The sequence below is a fragment of the Diabrotica undecimpunctata genome, chromosome 3, assembly GCF_040954645.1.
Source record: "Diabrotica undecimpunctata isolate CICGRU chromosome 3, icDiaUnde3, whole genome shotgun sequence".
NCBI classification, from domain to species: domain Eukaryota; kingdom Metazoa; phylum Arthropoda; class Insecta; order Coleoptera; family Chrysomelidae; genus Diabrotica; species Diabrotica undecimpunctata.
Genome location: NC_092805.1, coordinates 110,935,314 through 110,956,585, shown reverse-complemented (window position 1 = coordinate 110,956,585; position 21,272 = coordinate 110,935,314). Strand labels below are relative to the sequence as shown.

The 21,272-nt window shown below is 33.6% G+C and overlaps 1 protein-coding gene across 1 annotated transcript in view; it reads left to right on the top strand.

The window, feature by feature from the left end:
• LOC140437231 (probable peptidoglycan muropeptide transporter SLC46) overlaps positions 1 to 20,079 on the top strand; it is a 46,113-nt gene extending 26,034 nt beyond the window's left edge. Inside the window, exons 5-7 of the mRNA XM_072526614.1 lie at positions 3,042 to 3,420; positions 14,446 to 14,686; positions 18,918 to 20,079. Coding sequence (XP_072382715.1) covers positions 3,042 to 3,420; positions 14,446 to 14,686; positions 18,918 to 18,999 — 702 coding nt within the window. The 3' untranslated portion in view covers positions 19,000 to 20,079. The remainder of the gene's footprint in view (positions 1 to 3,041; positions 3,421 to 14,445; positions 14,687 to 18,917) is intronic.
• Positions 20,080 to 21,272: the final 1,193 nt, after the last annotated feature.

Here is a 21,272-nt window from a genome sequence, read left to right as displayed (position 1 = left end):
ATTAGTAAGTTAGTAATATATCGAGGATATATAATTTATGTTTTTTTAATAAAAAACATATAAAATCCGAATTTGGTGTTTACTGAGAGTAAACTAGATGTACGACTAAATACTTACCATGTCGGGATAATGTTATAAGGTTTTTTACCTGTTTTTTTCCTGTCATCATGGCATGTAATTGTCTTTTTAAAGACGAGTTATATGCTATGATTTTTTTCTGACGGATATTCTCAAGTTAAAGTTGATTTCATGTAATCTGATAAACTATTTTACAATAAAATTGTCCCAGGAACGCAACTCATTAATATTGGCAATATCATTTTAAAGTCGTCTACTTTAAAATGATACGTATAGTATATCTAACATAAGTGTCAGTATGAGTCAGATAAAATTAAATTATTAAGAGCATATTCACCAAGTAACAAAAAACAAAATTAGTTTAATTTATTAATGTCTGTATTTTGAGAACGATTTCCGAAAATAGCTTCAATCAATTTTAGAAGAACAAAATAATGTGACAGAGACTACAGGGTTAGTTTACACAGTCACAGAACAACCACTCTGTTCTGTGGATTTGTCTGAGCTGCCACCTAAATCATCTAAATATCAAGTAGTTCAATTGCACCTGTAACGCCTGTTAAAGATATCAACCATCAATTGATTGAAGATGAAAATGATAAATGGGAAACCAAAAAAGAGGTTTTTACAAAACAACTCGTCCAACACCTATTAAACGACCAGATTCACTCCAGGAAACCAACCAGAATGCTGTAAGTATCCTGCGCGTGGCCACAAAATATATGGCGATTTTTGCGATAAAAACTGAAGCTCAGGAAATACTTAACTACCTTAAAGAAAGAAAATTGGATGAAAACCTTTTCTGCGAAATAATGAAAACAAGGACAGATAAGTATAAAAGGTTATTTAAGATTACTGTTGCAGAACTAAAAATACCTCATTTAATGCAGCAAGAATCATGGCCGAACGGTGTAATTTTTAACCATTTTCAGAATGTACAGAGGCACCCCAGTGACAAAAGACAGTCTACGGCGCACACCAAAAGAAATCAGTACTCCAATTAAATACGCAATAAATTAGAATAAGTATTGATGCCATTAATTTTATCTTAAAAGATCATGATGAATGCTTTGCTCTTTGTTTAACTGAGCACTGTAAAACAGAAGAACAACTGAGGGACTACAATGTGAGGAATTTTAAACTGATCTCTTCATATCGTAGAAGCAGTTCACAGGAGCATGGTGGCAGTGCTATATACATCAAAGACACTTGTGACGTGTATTGCAAAAGCCTGTGAAGATATTTCTAGTTTATCAGAAAGAACGGTGTTTGAGTATGCCACTGCTGAGATGCAAATTGATGAAAAGAAGATTGTTATCCTATCCATCTACCGAACAGAAGAGCCACAAGTTTTAATAAAAAAATTAGACCAAATACTTTGTGATTTAGTTGACAAGGACTCCATCATTTTTCTGGCTGGTGATTTTAATTTAGATATGCTGCTTGAGGGTGCGAGTTGGTCAGACACATTAAAAATGCTTTTAAGCTTCTTTGATATTAAACCTTCCATCAAAGACTATACACGCATACAAGGTAACAAAAAATCCTGTATAATAGATAATATTTTTACAAATCTTGACATATTTGATTCTGTTGTATTCAATCCTCATACATCTGATCATACTGCTCAAAAGGTAAAATATTTGAATTAAATATATTTAAGGTAAATATAATAAAAAAACGAATATTTAGCAAGGAGAATAAAGATTTTTTTAAATTCATGTTAGGTAATGTAGACTCGGTATCTGTTTTTGAGATATTTGAGGTAGATAATCAGTGGGATGCTTTTATGAATATAGTTCAGAAAATTTTTATACAATGTTGTCCACTCGAAGAGATAAATACAGCAAATAAAAAAATTCACAAAAGTACTTTAAAATGATGATATAAAACAATGTAAATCTAGGCTTGATGTTTTGCTTACACTGTCTAGTAATAATGTAGATTATAAAGATATTTACAGGACAGAAACACAAATATAATCTTTTACTCACTCAATCTCGAATTTTTTTTATAAATAACGAATTGAAAATAGCGAAAATTAAACTAAAATAGTTCGGCAATTGGTAAAAGAGATTCTAAGTAACTCCCGTTTTCGAGAAAGACATAATCCACATAATAAATAACTTAAAAAACAAGCATAGCTCTGGTTATGATGAAATATCAACCAACTTAACTAAATATGTCTCATCAGAGATTTCTGTTCTTTTTTTTATAGTTAAAGCTTCTTTCAGGCAAGGTAAATTTCCTCAAAGTTTAAAACTCTCCATTGTCAAGCCACTACATAAAAAAGATTATATTACTAAGCTGGAGAACTACAGACCAATAAGCCTTCTTCCATCATTCTCACAAATATTCGAAAAGGCGCTTTATTCCAAACTACAAAACTTTTTTACTACAAACAACTTATTTACAAAAATTACCTCGTTATGGAATACAGAGACTGGCATTAAAATGGATAAAATTATTTCTACCACAGATAGGTCACAAAAAGTATGCTTGAAGAAAAATGGATGTAAGGTTTACTCTGAACCGATCAATTTAAATTTAGGCATACCGCAGGGGAGCGTCTTGGGGCCTTTTCCCTTTTTGGCCTAGATAAACGACGTTCCAAAAGTGGTGGTTAGTAGTTCCTCAAACATTGTAAATTTCGCTGATGACTCAGATGTGATTTTCTGGAAAAAAACATTAGAAATACTCCTCACAATGGCAGAGGCAAACTCTAAGCAAGGCTGAACATTGGTTCAGTGGAAATCAGTTGTTGCTTAACACTAATAAAACAGTTTTTGTTTACTTTAGAACTATTCTAAATCCCGGTACACGTGTTTAAATTCAATGTAGCGTATTAGAAAACATCAAGATGTATAATTATTGTAAAACATAATTTTCTTTTTATATTTTGTTTTTCCCGCTGACTCTGCTCATCACTGCTTGTTATTTATATTATTTTTTTTTTGTTTTAGAAAACTTTCCAAGGAGCCTTCAACTTCAAGTTAATTACTGATAATTTTAAAACAGCATTTAAAAAACGAAAAAATAACAACAGAATCGTATTACTTCTTATCATAATCATACTCACCTTGATATTTTTTGTTGTACAAGGTGAAAGAGCTGTCAAGTTCCCTTTTGTTAGAGAAAAACTACAGTGGACTTTACAACAAAATAACACTTATTCAAGCATAAGTTTAGCTTTGCACATGCTGATAGCTATAATTGGTATATATTTATTGCACCATAAGCTGAATATTCGGGGTGCTATACTAGGACTAACAGGATTAATATCGCTCGCTTTAACCAGTTTGCTCTTGGGTTTCACAGTCAATAATGCTTATATGTATGCAGGTAAGAAATACTATAAACACATATATACAGGGTGTAACAACCAAATGGAATAAATTCGGTAATTAATAAATGGAGTCGTGATCAAAAAAATGCTCGGACACGTCGATGAGTTACGCATATTTTGCAAGAAAACCTTTTTATACAGGATGTATCTACCAACTTTCTTATTTCACATACAATAACCTCTACTGTCTTGGATTTCTTAGACTATTCTAGATATATTGGAATATATCTTTATTTTGGATGTAAAGAATTTGAAATTCGTCATTAAAAGAATGATTATGGTCTACAAGGTAAAGTGCATATGTAGAGTCTGTTTTTCTATTATTGAAAGCCATTTGATTGTTAGATAAAAGTGTGTTTTATTTTTAGATAAAATGAATTTCCATCAAGTAACGGTCGCATCCATCACTTATATATTTTTTTATTTGTGACTAATATTTTCTCAGAAATCTTCTTCATTACAAATATCCTGTTCTGCTTTAAATGCTGTTTGGGTATCACTTATTATTTTATCAATTTTTTTCATTAGCCTATTTGCAATTATTCGTTCATATACTATGCAATTCATACAAATTAGTGGGATGGCCCTGAAATTTTTAGAATTTCCATAACCGCTTTTTTTCTAGATAGGTATCAATACCGCCGCCTTCTATGCTTTAGGTATCTTATTTTTCTTCCATGCTAGTCTAATTATCCTAAGTCCTAAGTAATAATAGAAATCTTTTTTCTTATGTTTTTTAACATTTCTGGTCGTATATTGTCTATCCCTGGGGCTTTTCTCATTATTAGTTTTTTAAGGGATTCTATGGTTTCTTCCAATTTAATTTTGTTTTGTTCTACTTGTCTTCCTTCTTGCTTATCGTGTTCTACTGCCAGTTATTCAATTTCTTGTTATTTCAGGTATTATTCAAAAAATTCTTTATAAAATTCTCTCCATCTTTTTATTATGTTGATTTTTGTTGTGATATTTTATAGTTTAGTAATACATTCGAAGGAGTTCGGTCCTGACAGGTATACTAATTAGTGCGAATTTGTCAGCTCCAAACAAAAACTGTTATTTATATAGTAGTTATTGATTAAAATTTTTTTTATTTTATCAATATAAGTGCATAAGAGTGTGTTCTCTTCCATGCTGTAAGTACTCTTTAAAATTATATAAAACAGAGTCATTTCACAGGAATTTATTGTATTTATCATAAGTCGACTTCGTCGATATAAAAACTCCAAACAAGTTTATTCGTTATCTATAACGACATGATAAAATTTCAGGTCCGTATTTCAGGTCTAAATTAAATTTTAATTTTAAAGAAAAGATGTTAAATCCAACTGACGGGACTTCTGACTACAGAAGCTCCCAAAAGGAAAACCATACTAAAACTTATTCATCTGCTGTGATTGAACAACAATTCCCTACCAAAGATCAAGCTATCATATTCCCAGCTATTGAAAACCTAAAACTTCAAGATTACTTGATTCCACTAGGAATGTTGATCGAGCCCAAAAATATTTTATTTTCCTCACGGCTTTCTAACAACAGAGTGTGTATGTACCTTGCAAACAAAAACATTGTTGAACATTTTATAAATAATTATGGAGGGTTTATCGAAATTAATAATCAACGAGTCCAAGCACGAAAACTCGTCACTCCAGCAGAAAGACTAATTCTGTCAAACGTTTGTCCCACCATTCCGCATGCTTTACTAACTCAAGAAATTGAAAAATTGGGCCTTAAAACCATGTCTCCCATGTCATTTCTCAAGATAAGTGCCGGTTTGCTGGAATTCAGCCACGTTTATAGTTTTAGACGACAAATTTTTATCACACCACCACCTTCCTCAATACCTGAATCCATATTAATAAATTATGATAACACCAACTATAGGATTTTTTTGTCACAAGATTCCTTGGTATGTTTTTCATGTAAAAGGCAAGGCCATACTGCAGCAAATTGCAAAATAACCCAAGAATCAGTTTCTGAAAATTATAAGCAAACTTCTCACTCCCAAACATCTTCGCAATCCACACCTACCCAAATACTTCCAACTAACCCCTCAAAAACTCCAACCGTACAACCAATCATCAATATAGATACAACCCAGTCTACACAAAATAGCTCAAAACGCAGTTTGGAAAAAATAATCACACCTCCTCCAGCGCAAGAGGCTGATTCAGAAAACCCAAGTCTAGATCCGTTTGTTAAACCAAATGATGCTCCATCCAAAAAACCAAAAAAAAGCAAGGAAAAGACACCAACTCACATACTCATGGAACCGGCCAAGGCATTCATCTCAGAGCAAAACCCTCCATTTATTCTTGATTTTAATCAAATTTCCGATCTATTTGAAAATGTTTATGGTGCACAGGATCCAGTCAGCGTCATAAAAAACTACACTAACGATTTAGAAGCTTTAGTGAAAATGCTAACAGCAATATACCCTTACTTCAAACAAAGATCCATTAAATCTAGATGTACAAAAATAAGAAAGAAACTACTGATACATTTACAGATGACCTACTCGGATAGTGAGACATCAGAGACTGAAAGTGAGTTATCTCAGGGATCGAGTCATAAACTTCTGTAACAATCCCAAGTTTCAGTTTTTATTTATTATACACGGGCTTCTCTTCAATTTTGCAATGGAACATTAACGGTTTTTACAATAATCTTCCGATGCTCCAAATAATTCTGGGTAGATACAATCCAGACATAATTTGTCTCCAGGAAACTAACTTCAAAAATGAAAAAATACAAGCTTTAAAACAATTTAAAAGTTACTGCAAAAATCGAACTAGCCAAGAAAAAGCCAGCGGCGGAGTAGCTATCTTTGTAAAAAAGTCAATTGAAACCAATGAAATTTCTCTCCAAACTAATCTAGAAGCAATTTGCATTAAACTTAACTCAAGTCCAAATATTCACATTTGTAACTTATACCTACCTTCATCAACGCAAGTCGACTCAGAAGCATTAACTGAACTGTTACAACAAATTCCCCAACCCAGACTTATTTTGGTCGATTTTAATGCCCACAACTTTTTATGGGGCTCTTCTACTATAAATACTAGGGGAAGACTGCTAGAAGAGATATTTGAACAGTCCAACCTTTCAGTCTTAAACGACGGCAGGCCCACTAGATTCAATATACAGAACGGTGAATCTTCATGTATAGACCTTACGATATGCCAACCAGGTCTGACCCCACAGCTCACCTGGGATAGGCTCGAATTTTTATACAATAGTGATCACTATCCACTTTTTACTGGATGAAAGGGGAATTTCAGCACTACACAAAATATTTAACTTAATTTATGAAACTGGCTGCTATCCTCAACAGTGGTTACGCTCTACCTTTATTCCCCTGCCCAAGAAAGTCAATGCAAAAAGATGTGAGGATCACAGACTCATTAGCCTGATGAGTCACACTTTAAAGATATTCTTAAAAATACTACATCAAAGAGTATACAAAAAATGTGAATGGGACATCAGTGACTCCCAGTTCGGGTTTAGGCAAGGTTTAGGAACACGAGAAGCAATAGTAGCAACACAGGTGCTGGTCCAAAATTGTTACGATCAGAAGAAGGATGTGTTCCTATGCTTTTTAGATTACCAAAAAGCGTTTGATCGTGTCCAACACCACAAGTTAATTCAGATCCTCAAGAAAGTTGATATAGACCAAAAAGACATAAGATGCATTGAAAACTTGTACTGGCATCAAACGGCACAGTTAAAAATAGACAATTCTATATCCAAACAACCCATACATATAAGAAGGGGCGTTCGACAGGGATGTGTGCTTTCCCCTCTTTTATTTAACATTTATTCGGAAGCCATATTTCAAGAGTCTCTGGAGGATGCAAAGATGGGAATCAAAGTGAATGGAGTACTGATCAACAACATACGATATGCTGATGATGGTGTCTTAATTTGTGACAACATAGTCGATCTTCAACAACTTGTCACTATAATCGGAGAATACAGTAAGCGAATGGGATTAGAGATTAATACCAAAAAAACCAAATTTATGATCATCTCCAGAAACTTGGATGCACTTGAAAACTCCACCATAACACTGAATACTAAGTCCATTGAAAGAGTGAGTAAATTTAAATACCTGGGATCGTGGCTTTTTGAAGACTGGGCATCGGACAGGGAAGTAAAATGTCGCATTGAGCAAGCTCGATAAGCTTTCGTAAAATTCAAGAAGGTACTGACTTGTTCAGAGTTCGATCTTCAACTGAGACTAAGGTTTACTAAGTACTACGTGTGGTCAGTGCTGCTATATGGCGTAGAGGGCTGGACACTCAAAACGAGGGATATAAACAGGTTAGAAGCTTTCGAAATGTGGCTCTCTTGCCGTATCCTAAAAATACCATGGACAGCGAAAATCACAAATATAGATGTCCTTAAAAGAATAAACCAAGAACGCCAACTTTTCGAAACCATCAAGAAAAGGAAAACGGCGTATCTAGGTCACATCATGCGAAATGAAAAATACCAGTTCCTCCAACTTATAATCGAGGGTAAAATTGAAGGCAAGAGAGGAATGGGACGCAAGAAAATGTCCTGGCTCCGAAACATAAGGCAATGGACAGGGATTAACGACATACAATCTCTGATACATATTGCAAGAAATAGAGAATTAATGGAAAATGTGATCGCTAACATCCATTAGTGGATTTGCATCTAAAGAAGAAGATCCACTTTTTATTCATAATAACAAAAACCAAGGTGGACAGACATTTACTCCAAAATGGAATTTAAAAAATCCTAACTGGAATCTTTTTTCCAATTTAATCGAAAGCAGTATGACCACATTTAAAAGTACCCCAAATATAGAAGAGACACTAGAGAACCTTGTTACCATTATCACAAAAGCAGCAGAAAAAGCAATAGGAAAGACCACATGCATAAAACAACGCAACCCTGTCCCATGGTGGAATCACGAATGCAAAACAGCGGTTGGGTTGAATCTAGCAAAAGAGCTTTTAACCAATACAAGCGCTACAAAACTGTTGAGAATAAAATTGCTATATATATAGCATATAGCTATATATATAGCTATATGCTATATAAAAGTGCTATAGCCAAAAAGACAATTAGAAATGCTAAACGCCAGTCATGGACTCAATAGGTATCAACGTTAAATGCAAACACTCCCATGACTGAAGTATGGAACAAAGTCCGAAGAATATCCGGATTAAATAGCAATCAGAATATTAAAAGCCTCGAAATAAATGGAAAGGCAGTTACTAGTAATACTGAGATTGTCAAAATCCTTGCTAACACATACAAAAACCGATCCAGTAATACTAATTATAAAAAATCTTTTATTAATTACAAACAGCAAGAAGAAAATAAGGAAATGAGCATTATACCTAACACAGGTGAACCGTTAAACTTACCCATTTCTCAATTAGAGTATACAGAAGCACCTTCAAACACCTTCCAGATAGCGCTCACAAACAACTTCTAAATATGTTTAATATTATTTGGCTACAGCACAAATTTCCAGAAAAATGGCATGAATCCACTGTTATGCCTATACAAAAACCTAATAGTAATAAAACAAGTTCCGAGTCATACCGACCGATATCTTTAACATGCGCCATGTGTAAGTTACTAAAAAAAATTATTAACAATAGACCAAGATGGCACCTGGAGAGACAAGATTTAATTATTCCAGAACAAAGTGGTTTTAGAGAGCAAAGGTCAACCATAGATAATATCATAGATTTAGAAAGTGACATTTCTGAAGCATTCGCACTAAGAAATAAATGTCTAGCGGTTTTCTTTGACATATCAAGAGCTTTCGATACAGCCTGGCACGATTATATAATAAAAAAATTACATAGTTGCAACATCCAAGGTCACTGTTTTTTCTTTATTAAAAACTTTCTTCAAAATAGAGCTTTCAGAGTTAGGACAAACAACACAACATCAGATATAATGTATCCAGAAAATGGCATTCCTCCAGGCTCGGTTATAAGTCCTACGCTCTTTATAGTGGCAATCAATGATATTCTCAAAAATCTAAAATCGCCTATAAAAGCACGCGTCTACGCGGATGATCTTGTAGTTTTTTGCAAAGGTAAAAATATACAAAATATATTTTGTCACACACAGAACTTTATACAACACTTAGAACTCTGGTCACAAAAAACAGGTTTCTGTTTTTCCACTGAAAAAACTCGTTTCATCCTGTTTTCTAAGAAAAATATCACGAACACCCCCAACCTAAGACTATGTGATGAGAACCTAAAACGTGTAACGTCAATAAAATTCTTGGGCATGACATTCGAAGAAACTCTAAGCTGGAAACTTCATATAACAAATTTGATCTTATCTTGTCACAAGCGATTAAATCTTCTAAAAACTCTGGCCAATAAAGAATGGGGTGCGGATCGCCAAACACTTTTAATGTTATACAGAACATTAATCAGATCAAAATTAGATTATGGATCTACTGTGTATTCTACAGCCACTAAGACACTGCTAAAAAAACTTGACAGTCTTCACAACCTATCTTTAGGTATAATAACTGGAGCTTTTCGCACAACACCAATCGAAAGTATTTATTGTGAAGTTGGTGAACCGTCCTTAGAAGACAGAAGACTTTATCTAAGTGTAGCATACGCCGCAAAAATCAGGTCTAACCCAAAAAACCCTACTATTCACAATTGTTTTACAAAAAAATTCCCAAATCTCTTCATAAATAAGCCAAAAACTGCCAAACCTTTCTACGCAAGGATTAGAAGCTATTTAAACCAATTAAACTACACGTTCCCAGAATGCTTTTCCTCCCAATCGTCCTCAATTCCTCCATGGCAAATAAAGAACCCTCAGTGCCTAACCCGCCTCATTTCTTTCGACAATCATTCAACAAATTCAGAGTTAATCAAATCTGCGTTCAACGATATGCTTCACAACTACAAGGATTATACACATATATACACAGATGCATCTAAATCAAATGAAGGTACTGGTGCTGCAGTCATAACCCCAACATCGACAAATAAATATAAACTCCCTTCAGAGTACTCCATTTACTCTGCTGAACTATATGCTCTATACCAGGCCACCATTGCTGTCAACACATCTAATAATACCAATTATATTATACTCACAGACTCTCTAAGTTCCGTACAGTCAATCCAATATGTCTATCCAAGTAATCCTTTAGTCATCAAGATAAAAGAAGAAATCCACACCGCCCAACTGAATGGAAAAAACATTATATTATTCTGGATACCATCCCATATTGGAATCCCAGGAAATGAACAGGCAGACAATGCTGCAAAAGAAGCTGCAAGTAGTGCGGAGTGTACTAAAACATTTACGAGTGCGGACGTGAAAGCGGCGGTTAAATATAAAGTGCGATATATGTGGGAAGAAAAGTGGAAAGTGTCATCGGCCAAGCTACGCGATGTTAAAAAATCGATAAAACCCTGGCCCACATTACCAGCAAGTCGGAGAGACCAAGTAATATTAACGCGACTCCGACTGGGTCATACGAGATTAACTAATAGCAACGTGTTCTCCAACAAACAAGAACCAAGATGTGACAACTGTGATGAAAAATTAACAACCAAACATATATTAGAGAAATGTCCAGCACTAACGCCAAAGCGCATGTTGTACAATATACCAAACAAACTTAGTGATATTTTAGGTCTACAATACAATATTTCAAACATAAAAAGTTTCTTAAGCTCAATTAACGTTTTAAATGCTATCTAAACTAACATTATAAATGTAATACAAATTATTGTTCACTATCATTGTTTCGCTAATAGCCAATTTGGCTGATGCAATTTTTGTTAATAAAAAAAAAAAAAAAAATTACATTCTAAATAAACAAAGTGCTGTTTCTAACAACGTCCCCTAAATTAACTATATTGCGTTAAAATTAAAATGGTAACAATACAACTGAAGAAATGTAATATACCACTTCATCTAAAAATACCATCTGTATAATGGCCCTTATGTAAATTGTGTTAGTAATGCAACTCTAATAAACTTGACATTCTACATCACACCTAGGGCTCGTTCAAGGTTTCTTTAGTGTTTAGTTTCAATTTTAAATATTCTAAGCATTCTTTTTATCTTTAGCTATTTTACATTTTTCATAACTGTCCCTCTGTCTTTTACTTTCTTATGAGTTTTCTCAGCTAAAGGTTTATTTGTGTAAGTCCTTCCTGACATCAAAGCTACATTAACAAAGAGGGATTGGGCCCATTAAAGCTGCAGAGACAAGCACGGCCTTCAGCTAAAGGAAGAGATAAAGTATCTTGGGGTTATACTAGTCTCGAAACTTACCTGGAACTGGCAATTGGAAAAAATAACAAGCGGTGTAGTGTTATGTTTTTTATTAATTCTTCTTATTTAGTGTTTTCATTTATTTATTAAAGGTTCTATTTATAATACTTGCAAATTTATTAAAGTCTTTATAACTAATTTATATTACACGAACAATTATTATACAATTTATAATACGGGCGTTACATTTTAATTTACTCGGCGCGATCTTCAAAATTAACTAACTCTTCCAACAGAATTCCTTCTTTAAATATAAAACTCCGTTAGTTTCGGAATCCCCTAGAAGCAGACATGAATTGACTCGAACATTGGGAAGACCGGTTGTTGGCGGTGCTGACAAGAATTGCCTCGAATAACGGGAACTCAGGCTGGTTTTTCGGCGAAGGGACTAGAGGTTTCTGTCGGCAGGTAAACAAGTTTCGCCGAAATGACTAGAACAGAAAAGATATTAGTCATAATATATTTAGTTTTATAGGCCATGATATTTATTATCGTAACAGTAGTTAAAATATCAACGAGGATCAGGCGTATGTATGGGAAGAACTAAAGATTCAAACCGAACATGTTGCACTGGGTATACAGCATGGTGATCAAAACCTCAACTACCTAAGCAGCGACGATGTGGTGGACTAATACACTTTAAACAGCTGCAAAAGCCAAACTTGGCAATGTGAGAAGACGTGCGTGTATGGAAATAACTGGTGTCATGCGTGCTGCTCCAACAGCAGCTAAGGAGGCTGTACTATGTACTGGTCATTTGGTAATACAAGGAGAAGCAATAATGGGAGACTAGAGATTCAAACAATCACTGAAACTTTACAATTAAGGGACAGGGCCTCTGAGTATCATAAGGATTGTGACAAAGGATATTTATAACGAGTAATCAGATCACATAACAAACAAATACAATCTTAAAAATTCATATTTTACAATGGAAACAAGGAGTATCATAATTAACATTGTAAGATCTGGTATATAGATGGATCCAAAAATACAAAGGATGTGGGGGCAAGAATATACTACAATAATCCAAGAATTATCGAAAGCTTTGGAGGAACTGCACCATTTTTCAAGCGAAGATTTATGCAATACTGCAATGTGCAAAAGGAAATAATGCAAGAGCTCTTAAAAAAGAGCAGATCATATTTTGTCTGACAGTCAAGTGGCACTGAAGGCTCTGACGTATCAGGAAGTGACGTCTAGGTTGGTGTGGGACTGCATAAAAGCACTGAATGAACTGGGAGACTGGACTAAGGTTGAGCTTGTCTGGGTATGAACGACAAACGAGACGATGATCGAACGAATCAAACAAACCAGCAGTAACTCTGTGAATACCAAGAGCAGCAGTTCGTAGGGCTGTAGAGGACTAAATCAGAGAAAGTCATGAGCGATATTGGGAGAGAATCCCAAGACGAACACATAAAAAAATCTTCATTGGTGGACCTTATAGAAAAATAACAGAGGAACTGCTCAAATATGGACAAGAACCAACTAAGAACACCAAGAGAAATGTTAACCGGGCATGCACCAGTAAGAGAATTCCCGTATAAAATAAGCATTTATCATGAAGACCTTAACAGCAGACTCTGCGATGTGGAACCAGAAACTGTAAAACATGTAATATGTGATTGCGAGGCGCTGGGCCGTAAATGATAAAAACTGTATTTTAGAGAAAACATTGGTATATTTAGGACACACCAAGTAAAAGACTTGTAAAAACAGGGTACAAAAATTCTAGACTGGATGTAGGAAACAACAATGGGCAGCAAAAACAATAAGCTTTAGCTTCAGTGATAACGGAGATTTTTTTGATCAGACGGGCTCAGGAAGAACAAAAAAGCAGCACAAACTTACTTATGTATCTTACTTCTGAGCTAACTGCAGGATCCATACTTTTCTAGAGATCCTGATTCGTATATTTTGATTATAAATAAATAAATTGCAAGTGCAATTGCTGTACTTCACAGATTTTTAATAGTCATAACAAAAAATCTCATCCCATAATTATTAGATGATTAGATGGTTATTTTCTTGGTCCCTAATGAAAACAGATTTAAACCCTCCGAACACCTTTTTATTGTCTGTAGCACTTGAATTTTTCAAGTTTTTTTAGCACATTGTTAGTGGCTACAACGGGTAAGAACCCCATACCACCTCTTCTTCTTTTTACTGCCTTTTTCATGTTTACTGCATTCCACGATTGACTATATCCCTTGCACTTTTATATGTAAATCATCGCTCCTGAAACAAATTTATTACAAATTAAACAAATAATAATTATATTACAAATTATTACAATTTAAAAATGATTTAATCTTGTAAAACTTGTTTAATAATACAAACGGATATAATGGCCACGGTGGCAGGCATATTAATCACCTACTGGTCACGCCTGGTTAGCCACAATAAACAAAAACTTTTTACACGAAAGAAGGATTTACCTTATAGGTTAGAATGACTCGTGTTCGAGTGGTCTTTCAGCCCACTAATTAAACACAGATGATGAGAATCAAAAGACATCCTTTTCGTATTTTTAGCAAGATATCAGCTTTGTATAAAATAAAAAACTCGTTTGGTTATTATGCCCGCACTAGCCGTTTTGCCCGTCCTTCTCTTATAATATTCTAAAGAAAGTTGTTAAATCTTATACATTATATTTTAGCATTATTGCCAAATACTTTTTTAATTGTAACATATTTATATTTCAGCTTTACTAATTGGCTCATGTGGTGGTTTTACAATACCAATGTTGCGAACTGAAATAGGTCATGTAATTCCCGCAGATGAGATGGGAAAAGTATTTGGTGTCATTTCAGCACTCCAAGGATTAATTACCTTTGGAGCTGCTTCACTTTATACTCTCTTTTATAATGCAACAATTGGTATCAACACTGCTCTCTACAACTTTATATCGTTTGGAGTATATACGACTGCAGTTTTTCTTGTTCTGTAAGTATTTTCAAATTATACCTACATGGTATGCAATTGACTAATTTTATTGGGAATAAGCCACAATTTTACTTGAAAATAAGTTTATTTGACGTTTCGATTTCCACCTCGGAAATCGTTATCTAGTCAGATAAAAAACTGTTTTATATAAAAGTTTTATTTAAAAATTATTTATAACAGGTAAACAATTAAAAAGACACTTTTGGGCTTCACCATAGAACGTTTTAGAAGTAAACTCTATCATCAATGTATTACCTGAAATAAGTATTATCACGTTAGCGAATGCAAACATAAAGATTAAATTTTGACTATGTTAAAAAAGCAATGTAATAAATACTTACCATGTGTATATGAGTCAGGCCACTAAATATTTGAGTAAAAACCCTTAAAATGGTACAAAATTTACTATTTGTTAAATTTATGTTCAAAAGATGGTAAGGTGTTAAAGTTTTTAATAGATACCTGCATGGCAACATAAGACTGCTAATGGGGGTTGCTGCTGACTCTAAGACAAAGTTTCTTTTATTGTTATTTATTGCTTATTTTATTTATTGTTATTATAATATCTACAATATTTTATTTATCCTTGCTCCATTAGGTACATGTATTTTTGTTTGCTTACTTAAGATTAAAACATTTTTTAAAGTCTTTCAATACATACAATTGTTTTACAATGTTTAAACATAATTTTCAAGGTACATCAACATATTGATGTTTCCTACTGTTATACGGAACAACAAATATAATTTTAAAAACTCTTTAACATATTCATTTAACACATTGTTGGCTATTATGACATCAAGACACATACTACAAGTTACACTGACTGCTTTATTCATACATTCGTTCACAATTTGTTATTTTAATCAGTTTTCATCTAGTACCGTCGAACGGGGTAAAACCGACCAAAATTTGAGGTTGAGGTTTTTTTCATGTTTTCATGATTATTTTTGAATTGAGAAAGCTGCAAAGTATATTTATATGGTCTCATATCTGACGTGCCAATTAGTGGTTTTTCTTTTGAAATCATCCTAATAGTTTTTTTCTCATATATTTTCAAAAGGTGATCGGTTTTACCTCATAGGTTGGGGTAAAACCGATCTGGTGTTGAATTGCGTTTATGTTGCTTTAAGCAAGCTTTAGGGTAAAACCGATCACACAAAAAATTTTTTTAAACTATATTTTATGCAATAAATTGTAAAAATCAACACAAGATTTGTTTACTAAAGAACTTTATTTCATAAATAAATACAAATTTGGGTTTAAAACATTGAAAAAAACTTAAAACATAAAAGAAAACACTTACTTCTAAAAAACAAAAGGAAGACGTTGGTTCTTTGGTGGTACATTGGTAATTTGGTACCTACTTTCTAACTTATTCTAACGTAAGGTTGGAAATCCCCCTGAAAGTAAATGTTCCTCTTCTGAGAGGAATTGCTTGTATTCTTTGTATAATCTGTTCTTTCTGAACTATGGTGATATCCTCGATATCTGGATAAGCAAAGCAAATTTGTTTTTTTGATGAGTTTTTCCTGAAGCATTGAAGTGTAACCTCCTCGTCAGAAATATCTGTAATTTTAGAAGCAAAAAATCGATCTCTTTTGTTCGTAACAAATTTAACGACAACAAATTCTCCAAGCTGAAAATGTGTATCATCAGAAAACCTGGGGTGTGTCCTCTGAAATTTCCTCGTCATTTTCCAACTTTGAAAAACTTAGATCGTGTACTTCTAACCCTTGCTCACTTTCAGAACCTTCACTTTCTTATACAAGGTTTTTCTTTACCTCTCTTTGGATGTTTACTTGAACCTGTTCTTAGTTCTCTCTCTCGACAATGGTATTCGTCCATATTTGCTCGACTCTAGTCTCTTCCTGTTCCCTATTTTCGTTTTCTCCTTTTTTCAAATGTTGTATTTTTTTGAGCACTTGATCTGGATTTAAAGGCACTAGGCTACAAGCTTTAAAGTCTGCTTGGGTGTTTGAGGTTGATTTCAGACCCACTTTTTCTATTGTTTCTTTTAACATTCTTGGAAAAACAATTTTGGGCAGGACACCCCTGTTTTTGATTTTTCAAATTGTGAGCACTTGCCTCCAAGCATTCTTTAAAGGTCGAAAATAGGCAACATCAAGTGGTTGTAATAAAAGTTTGAAGGTAAAAGTATAAACTTTATACGATTATTTTCACATTGCTCGATAACATTGACTGTAAGATGACTAAATAAATTATCCCCTATCATTACTTTAGGGCCTTCTAAGTTTCTGAAGTAAGGCAATGCTATCGATAGAAACCAGTCTTCAAAAGTTTTGCTGTCAAACCAACCATTGATCGTTCTATTATATCGTGCACCAGGAAAGCCTCCATCGGCCCATCCTTCATACATATGCTTTGCCTTGTACACTATATAAGGTGGCAACAGTGTTCCATCACCAGCAACTGAAAACATAACGCTAGTGCTCGTTTTCGACGTGTCCATCACTCGATGAGCGTGTTTTGATCCTTTTCTGACCACGACTTTTACAGCTCCTCATCTCAGGATCATCTGTAAAGTTGGTTTCGTCATATATCACATTTGACGGTGCGACCCCTTTTAAAGACTCTCCAAGATGACGAAAATACTCTTCAACTGTTTCATAAGTGACTGCAGCCCTTACCCTTTTTGTATTCTCTGCCAATTTTACGGTGAGAACCTTATGTCGGTCCATAAATTTGAAGAACTAATCTGGTCCTGGTAAATTGTCTCTGAATCTTTTTTCTCTTCTTCCTGCTCTGTTAAGAAACGGTTGAACCGTATATCGAATGTCAATACTGTGTAGAGGATATTCCCAGTCCGCGCACACTAGTAGACAGTCAACCAGCTTTTTTTCTTCCAGTTCAGAAAAAACTGGTGGCGCTCCAATCTTGAGATGTTGCTTCTTTTTTCGAATTTATTCTTGTAAGGTGGTATAAGGTACTCCATAATTCTCAAAGGCCTTTCTTATAGACATACTCCCACTAACAACAGCTTTCAATGCTCGTTCCATATAAATTTCATTGTACTGTAATTTTCTTGTTGGCCCTAACTTCTTATAGTTGCGAGGCATTGTCTGTAAACAAAAAAAAAAATATGTTAAAATCTTACACCAATTTGAAGAGGAGCTAGGTGATCACCAAACCACCGCCACACTCTGTGCCGCCCGTAACGTTCATATCCATAAGAGTTAGGTAGGTACCATCTATAAAATAACTAGGGAATTGTTGGTCGGTTTTACCCCACAAATTTCAGATTTTACAGAAAAAAATATATCAAAATTAACCCCAAAATAAAAAATCGCATAATTGGCCATGACTAATACTCTCTAAGAATTCCACAACAAAATAACACTTACCAGAAATGTTCTATAGTAATCACTTTTTCTGTAGACGGAAATCTTTCCAAGTTTTGTGAAAAACACCCAAATACGACGTACTTATCCTCGGACAGGTACGAACGCTTGTTTGGCGGTAAATTCACATATACTATAAATTCGGAAAATATTAGGCAAAAAAGCCATACCGATCGGTTTAACCCCATGTGATTGGTTTTACCCCGTTCGACGGTACTCATACAGAGACTTTATCTCAGGGTCAGCAACAATCCCCATTCGAAGACTTACGTACAGGTATACGTTAAAAACTTTATCATCACACCATCTTTTTAATAAAAATGTAACATATAATCAATCTTGTACCATTTTAAGGGTTTCTAGCCAAATAATTAGTGGCTTGACTCATGTACACCTGGTAAGTATTTAACCACATTTCTTTTTTAACCTTAGTTAAAATTTAATCTTAACGATTGCATTTATTTAAGTGGTAATACTTATTCCAGGTTATACACTGATGATGGCCATTTGAGTCCGAAAACATTCTGTGATGTAGCCCAAAAGGGTCTTTTTATTTATATACCTTTTATAAAGGATTTTTATATTAAACTTTTGTGATTTATGGTATACAGCCAATTACAGGAATTTTATTTTCCTTGTGTGTTTTATATAAAACTACCATCTTGAATGTTTTGAAATAAAACAAAAAACATAACTATATAAACATTTATTTATTACTTATATTTAATAAATGTTATTTAATACTTGTGTATATTTTTTTCATTGTATAATTAAGAGTAAAACAATAATTTCATGTCTGTTTTATTTCGATTTATATAATTAATAAATTACTGAAAAATCTTAATATTTATTTAATTAATGTGTTTTAGGATAATTATTATATTGAAGAAACGACAATCAATACAGGAAATTTTTAACACCAATGCTCCATTCACAGCGGAACAAGAATAAATTAAATACCAGGGATATAAATTAGGTAAAGATGTCTATATAAAATATTTTCTATTTACCCGTGAAACTAGATGCAGTTTCCTAGGTGCTGGATTAAAACATCGCTAAGTACGATTTCACTCACCGTCAAAATCGGTGAAATGTGTACAGTACATATAATAATTGTTAATACTGATCAAAGACTGTTATTTTTGTAAAAAACTGACTGAAAAAAATACTGACTTAAACTGAAGGACTGGCGATTAACCAAGTGGTTTTAAATGATAGTTTGATCAATTGGTTTAAGAATGATTGATTCATAAAAAGCTAGGAATAAAAATATTGCCGTATCTTGTATTCTAATTAAGAAAAAAGCGTTAGAAGCAGCCGGAAATTAAAACTTTGAATCTTTAGATGAACGACCGAAAAAGTTTTGTTAAAAACATAAAATGCTTCAAATAGAGGACCAAAACAGTTTTGTTTTGTAGTGATTATATTCATGTTCATCTGGACATTGTTAAGACTTAAGAGAAATGTTACAAATAATATTAAAATACTACCCACCAAAAGATGTCTACTAATTTGTTTTCGGATGTTTTGTACTTGAAATGGCGATTCTTTTATCCAAAAATTCATCATATATTATTTATAAATGATGTAATTCAACGAATTCGAATAATTCCTGGAAATTTGTTATATACCTGAGCAGTTTAATGAGTTACTGACAAACAAAAAATATGAATTTTGCGTCTAAAATTTCTATATGATATATAAAATAACAATAACTAAAACGCGCAGAATAAATTCATAACAAATAATGTTCGATTTATGTAAAATTCTTTTTGATAGGTTACGAATCAAACCGTTAGAATGTCACAACTGTCCAAAATGTGAAAATGGTCACTTTTTAAACGTCATTAACTAAAAACAATTGAACTTAGATATAGCAAATGATGCACGAAATCTATTACCTATCGAAATTAACCATAGTTTTCCATAATCGATTGATGCAGTTTCTGGAGGTCCCACCCTGTATAGCTATCAAAAAATGCAATTTAAAATATATTTGTCAGTTTAATAAACTATACAATTTTTATTAAAATTCATACTTCTTATTATACTAGTTGAAGACAATTATTTGTAAATATATGTATCTTTTTTAACTTTTTAAATATATGTATTTTATAAAAAATGTCTAATGTCTCTCAGTTTTATTTTAATTTGGGTCATAAATTAAAATTAAAAAAAGGTAGTTTTACTCGTAATACAGTCCCGCCGTAATGATTTTTATACGTGACCACTACTTGGAGTTGTTTGTGCTGCCAAGCACATGACGTAAAATCCGGCAAATACGCATTCCCATCTTAACCGCACTACACTCTCCGTGTGAATTTCACTATAGGCTTTTTGTAAAAATATTCACATTACAAGTTCTATAAAGATCTGGAAGAAGCAATAAGACTAACAAAGAAAGAGGACATAAACCTAATAATGGGCGACTTTAACGCCAAGGTGGGTAAAGAAAGATATGAAGACATAACTGGAGAGTACGGCCTTGGAGTTAGAAATGAAAGAGGCGACCTGCTGTGTGAATTCTGCCAGGAGAACGGTTTTGTCGTCATGAACACATGGTTTCAGCTCCCACCTCGTAAGTTATATACTTGGAAATTACCAGGAGACCGTCCAAATCGAATAATTAGAAACCAAATTGACTAAGTTTTAATAAACAGAAGATTTCGTAACGCTATCAAAACAATCGCAGCATATCCAGGTGCTGATATTGCATCCGATCATAATCCGCTAATAGCAGATGTGAGGTTAAAACTAGCAAAAATTAAGAAAACAAATACAAACACCAGCACGCCTATAAATACAAGAGAACTGATGAGAGACGAAAATCTGAAGAAGAGTTATGCAAATCAAATTAATGAAAGAATGCGAATAATAGAAAAAAATGATGATATCGAAGAGATGGTCAATGATATTAAAGGAACGATTATGGCAGTAAACAGGGAAGTTAAAACACACATCAGGAAGAGAAAGCATAACGAATGGATGACGGACGAAATTATGGATCTAATGGAAAAGCGAAGGCAACATAAACAACAACGTAATCAAGACAAATACAAACAGATACACAAAGAAATTCGCCAGAAAATTAAGAAAGCAAAAGAACTTTGGATGGTGGAAAGGTGCAACGAAATAGAACAATTGCAGGAAAAAGGAGATAGTTTTGGACTACATAAGAAGATCAAGGAAATATCAAATATACACAAAAGCCACCACAGAACAAG